The 12,531-nt window shown below is 37.0% G+C and overlaps 1 protein-coding gene across 1 annotated transcript in view; it reads left to right on the forward strand.

Annotated features, from left to right (window-relative positions):
• NUDCD1 (NudC domain containing 1) overlaps nt 1-12,531 on the forward strand; it is an 89,501-nt gene that overhangs the window by 21,629 nt on the left and 55,341 nt on the right. Inside the window, exon 3 of the mRNA XM_052651919.1 lies at nt 9,810-9,995. Within this exon, the coding sequence (XP_052507879.1) occupies nt 9,810-9,995 (186 nt within the window). The remainder of the gene's footprint in view (nt 1-9,809; nt 9,996-12,531) is intronic.

Raw genomic sequence — 12,531 nt, forward strand, 5'->3', positions numbered from 1 at the left:
CAGCGTGCATGGTCAGGAGAGGGATGTCAGCAGGGTCACAGGGCCAAAAGCTTGGTTTTATCAGTTCACTCATTGATAATCATGATTTTGGATACTAATTCCAATTCAAATCACAAGATTGGAAATTTAGAGAATTAAAGTTCATGACTGCGTTTGAAATACTGTAGATAAGCAATGTGGCCTACTTATCAGTATCTTTTTCTTCTATTGAAAAGTTTCCTTAGGAAATAAAATTATTTTATTTGGTGGCTTTTTTTCTGTAATTTTTTTTTTGATAGCTTACTTGACATGGAATCAGAGCAAAGACTAATACATCTTTGATTCCTTATCCTGTCCCATTGTCTAGCTTCTAATAATTCGTTATAGTTCCTTATTTGGTTTAGTGTGTCTTTGCCTATCTGTTGACTCATTAAAGACACTATATACACATACACTCTATATACACTGTGTGCTGGGATAGTGTGTGCAGGCCAGATAGCCTGTGCACATGCACGTTTACTCTTTTGCCCATATATGATCATACACATCCATACTCTGCATATGCTTAAAGAGTCTGTTATGCTTTGTTTCAGAAGACAAATCTAAAATCTGGATAGTCTTTAAGAATATTGACTTATGGAGCCTCAGTCTAATTTATGTTGTTCACATGACATTCAAAATGTTTATTGAATACGTAGTATATGTTATGCATTATTGTAGGCACTGAGAATGCTGCAGTGTACAAAGTAAAGTCTCTTGTAGTTTATTAATTTCCAGTAGAATGTGAACTGAACTGCTTCCTTTCCTCGCTTTCCCAATTTGAACTTGACATTGAAATAACAGCCTTTTCAGTATGTTTGTACATGGTCAAAGCAATGTACATATTTCTAAATGTAGTCTACATTTAAATATGTTTAACTTCCTAGTAAATTAGAAAGTTCCCCCAACCCCCAACCCCCACCCTTGGAAATCAATAAGGAAGCCATAATTTTGAATGCATGACTTCTGGGAAAATTTCTACAAGTGGCGTTCTTTCCTGGTTCTCAGTTGTCATTCTCATCCCTGAATTTTTTTAGCACTTCATATGTATTCTCTTTTAGGCAATTGGATTACAAAGTCCTTTTAACTGTTTAGTTGAAAAGACATAATATACACTCTAAATATAGTTTATTAGATGTTCTATTGAGAAGACCTACATATATCTATATACATTTTTTCTCCCCCCAACTAGTGACAGCCGTATGCTTGAGTGAGAATCCCCTGACCCGAATGCTAGTTTTTGCAAATCCCCTGGGCTTCCAGATGTCCCCAGAGAGGAGTCCTTTGGTTTCTTGTCTGAGAGGTATAAGGCCTGACTGTGGCTTTCTGGTATCCAAAGAAAAGAATCTGTAGTCTCATCTTTTGATAGGTGGGCATTTGCTGATTCCTCTGTTTTTCTTTCTGTGGTGTCCTTTACTCCTGTGGTTACTGGGCCTGAAGGCCAGAGTCAGTCTAATTAAAACTTTCAATAGAGAAATCTCATTTTTTGATAGAGTGAATTAGTTTATATTAATTTGGGGAGAATTGGCATTTTTTCGAACTTTCTGTTTTTCACCCAAGAACATGGTGTGTGTCCTTTCATTTATTTATATTTTGTTTTATATCCTTAAAGTAGTATTTTTATCATTTTCCTTTGGTCTTATGCTCAAGTTTAATTTTGACTATTTTATGGTTTTTGCCTCTCGTTAATAGAATATAGTTTTTTCTGTTTTCTTTCCTAGAGGTTTATTGATAGACTATTTATTGTGTAAGCAGTCACCTTAATTTATAACTCAGTAATTTTTACCTGTTCCCATTTAGGCTTTCAAAATTGATAGTTCCATCATTAGCGAAAGGAAATGGTTTTGTGTCTCCTTTTCTAGTGTTTGTGAAAGTAGAAAAAAATTTCTGTGTCATTTCCTTTTTGTCTTCTTGAAGAACCTCTGAGAGTGTTGAATAATAATGTTTACCTTTTGATTTTAATTGTAATGGCTTTTAAATGACTTTTTAAATGACCAACTCACTGTTGGTTTTAGATAGCTCAGTTGGTAAAGAATCCACCTGCAATGCAGGAGACCCCAGTTTAATTCGTGGCTCAGAAAGATCCGCTGGAGAAGAGATAGGCTATCCACTCCAGTATTCTTGGGCTTCCCTTGTGGCTCAACTGGTAAAGAGTCTGCCCACAATGGAGGAGACCTGAGTTTGATCCCTGGGTTGGGAAGATCCCCTGGAGAAGGGAATAGCTACCCACTCCAGTATTCTGACTTGGAGAATTCCATGGACTATACAGGCCATATCCTCGCAAAGAGTTGGACAGACTGAGTGACTTTCACTTTATTGTTGTAAACTTGCTTCTTTCAGTTTCTATTGAATATTTTTATTATGCCTGATGAATTTTATTGCATACCTTTTCAGAACCCACCTATTGTTAATGTATCAGTATAGTAAATTAAATTGATATAATTTTAAAATTTTCTTAATTCCTTAAGTTCCTCAAATAAATTTTAGGTTAGAATGCATTATTCTTTTGATACATTATTGGTTCTATTTGTTGACATTTTATTTATAATATTTGTATTTGTTTTCACAAGTTATATTGTTTTTTTATGTTTTGTTGATAACAGATTTTGATTAAAGTTTTGCTGGCTTCCTTGAATTGTAGAGTTTTCTGGAACTGGAATAGTTTAGAATTGGAGTAATCTGCTCTTTATATATTAAATAAAGCTTCCCTTCAGACCTGATATATATCTTCTTCTTTTTAATGGTAATTCTCTGACCACCTATCCAGTTTATTCTGTTGTAATTGGTTTACTCAAACTCTGTTTCGTGGATAGTACCGTATATTTTTGCTAGGAAAAAAATTATCTTTTCTCTCTTTCCTTTCATTTTCCTCTTTTTCCTTAATCAAACTTTATAAGGATATCATTATTATTTTATTTTTAAAAACCATATTTGGGATTGTTTTAGTTTTCTGCTTAAGTCAGCTTTTTGTCTTTGGTTTTCAAACTGTATTGCACATCAGAATCATTTGGAGCAATTGATCAAAACCAAAAGCTAATTTCAGGTTGTGGTTCCCAAAGATTCTGATTCAGTTTGTTAGGGTTGGTTGTGGTCTGGGAATCTTCATTTTATCAAACACCGCAGATCGCTTTGCTTCTGGTCTAGTGACCAAGTTTTGTGAAACTCTGCACCAGTGGTACAGAAGAATACCACACTAACTTCTTATTTTTTTGATCAGCAACAAAGGAAATCAGCTTGCTCTTTGAACTATATTGGGAGCAGGTGGAGAGTATTGGCTGCTGTGGTTATACATTGGCTTTTTTTTTTTTAAGTGAAAACAATTCTTACATAACTTTTGTCTGATTTTTTTTTTTTTAGTCAAAGGCACACATGCACAAATCTCAAGGAGGTTTTTATTTGTGGCTGATTTAGGAAAATGACCATCCTTGTTAATTTGGGCTAAACATTGTTGTGGTCACAGTGAATGAAGGCTGTAGGGCCTAAGAAAGGAAATCCACGTTGTTTAACCTTTAGATTTTTTCAGGAGCCAGCAGGTGGCAGCAGTGCAACACAGGTTTATAGAGGCATTGTGTTGATAAGGTCCAAATCAGCAGTTTGTGGGTGTGTTTGCTCAGTCGTGTCAGACTGCAGCCCTCCAGGCTCCTCTGGAGTGGGTTGCCATTTCCTTCTCCAGGGGATCTTCCCAGCCCAGGGATCGAACCTGCTTCTCCTGCGTCTCCTGCATTGGCAGGCAGATTCTTTACCACTGAGCCACCTGGGAATCTCAGCCACAAGCCACTGAGCCAGCTTGTGGTTTACAGTCCTTAATTTCAGAAAAATGTCAGTTGAAAGGAAGTTCACTTAGGAAGTAGAAAAATTCCAGTTCCTTAGAAAAGCGCAAAAAAAAAAAAAAAAAAGTGTTTAAAATTTGATTCTTTATTATATTGTCATTTTATCATATTAGGGCTTAAAGTACTGTGTTCTGTTTCTTAATATTTAGGGGATTAATTCTGTCCTAATTTCTTATATCTGAAAAACTCATGTTTTTGGTAATAAAGAGCATAATCTTGTGATGCCTCTTTAAATTGCATGTAAAGATCCAGAGGAGAGTTACTGGTTCCAACTGAAGCGTGCACTTGTGAGACTGTCTCAGAGTTACTGGTTACAGCTACTTGCTAGTCTAGCTCAGTTATTTACCAGTATATTCTTATCTAGACCTGAGTCCAGCATATGTTCTACAGTTGAGTTTACTAGCAGGGAGCTGGTGATTTATCTGGTTAAAAAAAAATGAAAGGTGTAAAGTTCTTGGAACTGTGTGTGCTTAATACACTATTGAAAGCTTTGTGGTACATAAAGACATTACTTAATCAAATTACAGTTAATTTAAAACACCTTTCCTTAAAGTTCTAGCAAAAAAGTGGGGGAAAGAAGAAGGATATAGGAAGACTTTTTTTCCTTCCAAATAGTTATTAGTGATAAAAGTCTTTCTGCAGAAAAACATCACTCCGTTTTAAAAGGGCAAGTTTTTAAATATCAGTGTCTAATAGTAAATGGCATCCTTGTTTAGACTATATTTTTTTTAAACTTAAGTAGTGTTTTCTATAAATGTACATGTATTAGAAAAAAGCTTTGTTAGTTAAGAGCTTGTCTTGTAGCTGTAATTAAGATTTCCAACTGTTTTAAGATGTTTTCATAAATACGTAGTTCATGTATTGGTACTAATTTGCTGTTTGTTTAGAGTGTCATTTGTACACAATATGTGGACAGTGATATTTTTGTGATATGTTTTATTGACTCAGGAATCTAATTAAAATACCGTATAATGTATTAGCCTGAAAGAAAAACTGAATATAGTAGTTTCTTTCATACTAGAGGGTTTTTTTGGGGGGGGGAGTGTTACTTTACAAGTTGCATTCACTTCTGACATATCATTTGTTTAGAAAAACTTGAGAATTGATTTCTTCTTAAGAAAGTGTGGAATATAGGAAAGACCAGTTTTTGGAGTGCAGTCAACCAAGATTTCAATATTGGCCCTCCCATTTCTAGCAGTGGAGTTATAGGCAAATTATTTAATTTTTTTGAGCAGAGCTTTTTATCTTTTTCAAGCAGGATAATAATTTCAACTTCATAAGGTTTGGAAATAATTAATGAGATGGCAAAAGTCAAAGCACTTATTTAATACAATACTGTACATTATTATCATTCAAGAAGTACTTCATTTATCATTGAAATTTTAATTCGTTCACAATTCAGCTGTGTAATGTTATCTCAGAATGATTGTCAACAGCTTTGAACATAGTAATGTTAACTTTTTTTTTGACTGGAAGAAGAAAATGATTGGTTGGGACCAGGACATTATAGATGCTAACTACATAAAGCTTTATTATTAAGACACTGTAAAACTGTTAATGGAGGGTATTCAGAAATAATTTAATACTCTAATTTGATTTATTAATGCAGAAGAAGCTATTTTGTTGCCTACAGTCCATTTAAAATTAAAATGTATTCTGAAAACTAGATTTCAAAGATCAGGAACATTTTAGGTTCTTTCACATAAACTATGATTTAGCTTCGAGATAACTGTGTTTTCTTTTGCATTTTTAATTTAATTATTTTTGGCTTCACATATATATACTTGAATATCTTTATCATTCTATTGGATGTTGCACTCATTTATTGGTAATCATATTCCATGGGGTCGCAAAGAGTTGGACACGACTAAGTGACTTTGACATTCACATCCGATAATCAGATGCCTAGCAGTCTCAGTTATGTGAAGCCTTGTATTTAAAAGAAGATGGCTTAAAGCCATCTTTAGGATGGAGTATGAAATGAAGAATGATCGCTTCCTAACAATGATTCCCTAGCTTAGATGTTGTGAAGGGCATGTAGTGGGGGAGACCACTAGAAACTTTGCTTTGTAACACCTATTTTGAGGAAGAAGTTGCATTTTATTTTAACTTATTCATATTTTTTAATTATGTATATCACATGTAAATTATTCAGTGCTTTAAAAAAAAGGCAATGTATTGAAGCAGTAATAGAAATTTCCCCTTGACCACCAGTCTCCTTTACCACCAGATCTCGTTTTCGTTTCTAATGGTAAACGCTGGAATACGCCGGTCTGTCTATAGCTTACTCTGTGCTGTCATATCACAGTGTTTGTTCCAACATATATGGATTTATGTGTTTTCTGCATCTGCATTTTTTTTCAGTCATTATATTGGAGATCTGTTTAATGTATTATAAATCTACTTCAGGGGACTTGGTGGTCTGGTAGTTAAGACTTCGCCTTCCAGTGAAGGGGGGGCAGGTTTTCAGTCCCTGGTCAGGGAGCCAAGATCCCACATGCCTCACAGACAAAAGACATAAAACAGAAGCAATAGTATAACAAATTCAACAAAGACTTTACAAATGGGCCAACATTTTTAAACAAAGACTAAAAATATCTTTAAAAAAATTAAATCTAATTTAGTATAACTACGTTATTTGGTATTCCAAAGGATGGTTATGCCAGTTAACCACTCATCTGCCAGTGCTCTCCAGACAGAGATGCCAGGTACACGTTTATATTTGAACCCACTGGATTTATTACTTTGTGAAGCAGAGGAGGGATGTGTACAATGGGGAACCACAGGATGTCTCAGTAAGAGGATGTTAGAACGGACATTGTAGGATTAGGCTTGTATTAGATGGTTTGGGGAGAGGATTTTAGAAACTGAGGCTTTGCTCTGGATTGGCTACTGTTAGGAAACTGGATAATTCCATGATGGGTATCTTAGTAAGTCTTGTCCAGAAGGAGGGCAGACTGGACCAAGGCTTAAGCTGTGATAAGGGATATTGGCATGGATTAGGATCCTCTTTGTGGCTCTGACAACATTCATATTTTATATGTATTCAGTCACCATTATGGCGTGATGCTGTTTTTCTCTTGTTTGGTCATAATGACAGAGGTCACGCAGTGTCCTTGTCTGATGATGATGTTCTGTGAAATTGTTTATCAGGAGAATATAGCTGTTAGTGTCACTAGCTCATAGCAAAGCCAAGTCCTCGCTGATACTGCCAGGCTAGCACTGGGCTGTCAGGTGCTGCTGTTCTCTTCATCACTATTGATAAACGACTAGATTGTAGCTTAGTTTTTATTAGCACATTTCGTCATTTTCATCATTAAAATAAACATTCTTGTTATGTGGACCTTAGTGTACATGTGCAAGTATTCTAGAAGTGGAATTGTATTTGTTGTTGTTTAGTCACTAAGTCATGCCCAACTCATTTGCAACCCCGTGGACTGTAGCCCGCCAGGCTCCTCTGTCCATGGGATTCTCCAGGCAAGAATACTGGAGTGGGTAGCCAGTCTCTTCTCTGGAGGGTCTTCCCAGCCCAGGGATAGAACCCACGTCTCCTGCATGGGCAGGCAGATTCTTTACCACTGAGCCACCTGGGAAGCCCACTAAAGGGTATGTAACACATCATAAAATTTGATTTATAATCATTGCGAACAGCCTATACTTCTGTTCCTACCAACAGGGCACTTTAGCCAAGAACAGACATTAACAGTCTAAGATTTTTTTTTTTTCCTGGCTAATGGAGGTATCATTTGGCCTTTTTTTTTAAAAAAAAAAACCATAGTTTTCCTGTTCATATTCTTTTACTATGAAAAAAATGATAACCTTGTCATTCTTGTTGAGTTTTAAAGGTATTTTGTATGTTACTAGTACTGTGTTATATTTGTGGCAAGTATTTGTCTTCTTACCTCCTGTATGTCTTTTATTTACTCATAAGAAGGCTTTCTCCACCCTGAGATTATTAAAACAATCTTCTAACAAAGCTACTCTACTTTTCTGTTAAAACATTTAGATTATTGATCTATCTGGAATAAGGAATGTTTTTATATGTTTTTTTTTCCCCTAAAATTCCCTAATGTTCCACTACTATTTGTTGACTAGTCCATTTCTTTCACAATAATTGGAAATTCAACATCATGTTCTAAATGCCTACACAGGCATTAGCTTGCAGTAAAATTTCTCTTGCTTGCCTTTCACTTAGCTGACTGGATTAACTGATATTCTCTATTCTTTTTTAATAACTTACTGACTGAAGACCACAGTAAGTTTGATATGTATTGCTAGTAGGCTGCTCAGTTCTCTCCTGTTATAATTCTATTTCTGCTAGCTGAGTTTTACATCAGTAATAATCAGATTTTGTCATTCTAAAAACTTGTCAGCTGTGTTTGTCAATGCATTTTCATTATTTAATGCAGTATTATATAAATCAGTAAAATATGAGTGCAAAAAGAAGGAAAGGTGCCCTTTAAAAAAACACAGCATTGCATGCTTTAGAAGAAACAATGGGTCACTAAAAAACTTGAGGCTAAGAAGGACATAGTTTAATTAATTAAATCTTTTTTAGTGTATGTGTGTATATATATATATTAATCTAAACAGTTCTAGAAGCAGGGAATGAAATACAAGAAAAGTGAAAGTCGCTCAGTTGCGTCCAACTTTTTGTGACCCTGTGGACTATACAGTCCATGGAATTTTCCAGGCCAGAATACTGGACTGAGTAGCCTTTCCTTTCTCCAGGGGATCTTCCCAACCCAGGGATTGAATATAGGTCTCCCACATTGCAGGCAGATTCTTTACCAACTGAGCCACCAGACAAACCCTGAAATATATCAGTCAAGGATTATTTCTGTACTGCAGGAAAACCTGTTAACTAATAACTAAAACAAGAATAAAAATTGAATTGAATACAGTTTGGTGTATGAGGGGAAGTTTATTTTCTGAGTTGTAGCCCTTTTTTATGTATTTTCTTGTAAAACATTTTAATGATGTAATCCATCTTGCTACTTTATCTTATGGCCTGCCCAGACGGTTCAGTAGTAAAGAATCCACCTGCCAGTGCAGGAGATATGCAAGAGACACGGATTGGATCTCTTGGTCGGGAAGGTCACTTGGAGGAGGAAATAGCAAGCTACTCCAGTATTCTTGCCTGAGAAAATCCCATGGAGAGAGGAGCCTGGTGGGCCACAATCAGTGGGGTCACAGAGAGTCAGACACGACTGAGCATGAAGCATGAGACACTAAGTGTATAAGGAGAGAGAGAGATATATATATATATATATATACACACACACACACAATAAAAATACGTTAACAAAAATGCAAGTTGTTAATAGCATAACATAGTATTTTCATACCACAGAGATGTCTGTGTAGGAATTTAGAGCATGATGTGTTATTTCCAATTAGTTAAAATACTGCTCGTTAATTTTAAATTTAAGAATGAAAACTAGATTACTGCATTGCATTAGTTATCTATTGCTGTGTAATAAATTACTTCAGGACTTGGTAACTTGAAACAGTAAACGTTTGTCTTCTCACAGTTTCAGTGAGAAATCAGAATGGCTTAGCCAAGATGTCAAGAGAATGTAGCCAAGATGTCAGCCACAACGGCAGTGGTCCAAAAGCCCGACTAGAGCTGAAGGGTACACTTCTGAACTTCACTCAGGGGCTGCTGCTGGTGGTTGTCAGGAGCCCTGAGTGCCTCCTCACATGGGTCTGTCACGTACAATTGAAGAGAAAGAGCAAGGTGCAAGATGTACAGTCTTGTATGACCTAACCTAAAAAGTCACATACCGTCACTTTTGTTTGTTACAAGTGAGCCAGTGGGACAGCTCGTGCTCAAGCAGGGGACTTGGGCACCTACTTGTGAAGAGGAGAATAACCAGTGCACTGCTGATATTTTTATTCTGTGTGTGTTTGTGTCAAGGAGAGGGAGGGATTCATTCTTAATGTTCGGCTTCTGTTTAGGATACTGCCTTAGGAAAACCACGAGAGGTATTTCGACTTCCTACAGATTTGACAGCGTGTGACAATCGCCTTTGCGCATCCATCCATTTCACGTCTTCTACCTGGGTTACTTTGTCAGATGGGACTGGAAGACTGTATCTCGTTGAAACAGGTGAACGTGGAAATAGTGCTTCTGAAAAATGGGAGGTGAGTTGTTTTGTTTTTCTTTAGGCTTAATGCCGAGTCTGGAAAGTATATTCTAATTAGATCTTAATGATTTTGAAATAACACCTTTTTAGGGATGGTTTACATGTGACCTCTTGATTTTTATAATATATAGTATTTTGGATATCTTTTAAATAAAATGTTTACCTTTTGTGAAACTGATATATTAGCTATTCCTGTTTTGATCTGGGGTGAGTACAGTTGTCAATTTCAGCAAATACCAATTGAGTTCTTTTCAAGTGTAAAGCAGTACCTTAAGCATTGACCTTGCTGCCTTCTTTTTTGTAAAGAGTTGGCCAGAGAATTACATTGTCATGTCTTTTCTCCTTTTCTCATGTTTTATTCTCAAATATATTTATGAGCCTAGCATGCTTCTACTGCACCACTTGGCTGTCTGATATGTTTAAACTAGTCAAATAGTAACTATTAGAAAAATATACCATAGCATCAGTTCAGTCGCTCAGTCGTGTCCGACTCTTTGCGACCCCATGGACTGCAGCACACCAGGCTTCACTGTCCATCACCAACTCTGGAGCTTACTCAAACTCATGTCCAAAGAGTCGGTAATGCCATCCAACCATCTCATCCTCTGTTGTGCCCGTCTCCTCCTGCCTTCACTCTTTCTCACCATCAGGGTCTTTTCCAAGGAGTCACTGCTTTGTGTCAGGTGGCCAAAGTATTGGAGTTTTAGCTTCACCATCAGTCTTTCCAGTGAATATTCGGGACTGATTTCCTTTAGTATGTACTGGTTGAATCTCCTTGCAGTCCAAGGGACTCTCAGGAGTCTTCTCCAACACCACAGTTCAAAAGCATCAATTCTTTGGCGCTCAGCTTTCTTCACAGTCCAGCTCTCACATCCATACGTGACTACTGGAAAAACCATAGCTTTGACTAGATGGACATTTGTTGGCAAAGTAATGTCTCCGCTTTTTAATATGCCTAGGTTAGCCATAGCTTTTCTTCCAAGGAACAAGCGTCTTTTAATTTCATGGCTGCAGTCACCATCTGCAGTGATTTTGAAGCCCCCAAAAGTAAAGTCTCTCACTCTTTCCATTGTTTCCCCATCTTTTTGCCATGAAGTGATGGGACTGGTTGCCATGATCTTAGTTTTCTCAGTGTTGGGTTTTAAGCCAACTTTTTCCCTCTCCTCTTTCACTTTCATCAAGAGGCTCTTTAGTTCTTCTTGACATTCTGCCATAAGGGTGGTGTCATCTGCATATCTGTGGTTTTTGATATTTCTCCAGGCAATTTTGATTCCAGCTTGTGGTTCATCCAGCCTGGCATTTCTCGTGATGTATAATGCATAAAAGTTAAATAAGCAGGCTGACAGTATACAGCCTTGACGTACTGCTTTCCTGATTTGGAACCAGTCTGTTGTTCCATGTCCAGTTCTAACTGTTGGTTTTTGACCTGCATACAGGTTTCTCAGGAGGCAGGTCATGTGGTCTGGTATTCCCATCTCTTGAATTTTCCACAGTTTGTTGTGATCCACATGGTAAAAATTATTTGGGGTAGTCAGTAAAGCAGAAGTAGATGTTTTTCTGGTATTCTCTTGCTTTTTCGATGATCCAACAGATGTTGGCAATTTGATCTCTGGTTCCTCTGCCTTTTCTAAAACCAGCGTGAACATCTGGAAGTTCACAGTTCACGTATTGCTGAAGCCTGGCCTGGAGAATTTTGAGCATTACTTAACTAGCGTGTGAAATGAGTGCAATTGTGTGGTAGTTTGAGCATTCTTTGGCATTGCCTTTCTTTGGGATTGGAATGAAAACTGACCTTTTCCAGTCCTGTGGCCACTGCTGAGTTTTCCAAGTTTGCTGGCATATTGAATGCAGCACTTTCACAGCATTATCTTTCAGGATTTGAAATAGCTCAACTGTAATTCCAACACCTCCACTAGCTTGTTCCTAGTGATGCTTCCTAAGCCCCACTTGACTTCACATTCCAGGATGTCTGGCTCTAGGTGAGTGATCACAGCATTGTGGTTATCTGGGTCATGAAGATCGTTTTTGTGTACTTCTGTGTATTCTTGCCACCTCTTCTTAATATCTTCTGCTTCTGTTAGGTCCATACCATTTCTGTCCTTTATTGTGCCCATCTTTGCATGAAATGTTCCCTTGGTATCTCTAATTTTCTTGAAGAAATCTCTAGTCTTTCCCATTCTATTGTTTTCCTCTATTTCTTTGCACTGATCACTGAAGAAGGCTTTCTTATCTCTCCTTGCTATTCTTTGGAACTTTGCATTCAAATGGTTATATCTTTCCTTTTCTCCTTTGCCTTTAGTTTCTCTTTTTCTCAGCTATTTGTAAGGCCTCCCCAGACAACCATTTTGGTTTTTTGCATTTTTATTTCTTAGGGATGGTCTTGATTTCTGTCTCCTGTACAATGTCACGAACCTCTGTCCATAGTTCTTCAGGCACGCTGTCTATCAGATCTAATCCCTTAAATCTATTTGTCACTTCCACGGTATAATCCTAAGGGATTTGATTTATAACTGTAGTTATATACCAATGTCCAA

Source organism: Budorcas taxicolor, chromosome 14, assembly GCF_023091745.1.
Source record: "Budorcas taxicolor isolate Tak-1 chromosome 14, Takin1.1, whole genome shotgun sequence".
Taxonomy (NCBI): domain Eukaryota; kingdom Metazoa; phylum Chordata; class Mammalia; order Artiodactyla; family Bovidae; genus Budorcas; species Budorcas taxicolor.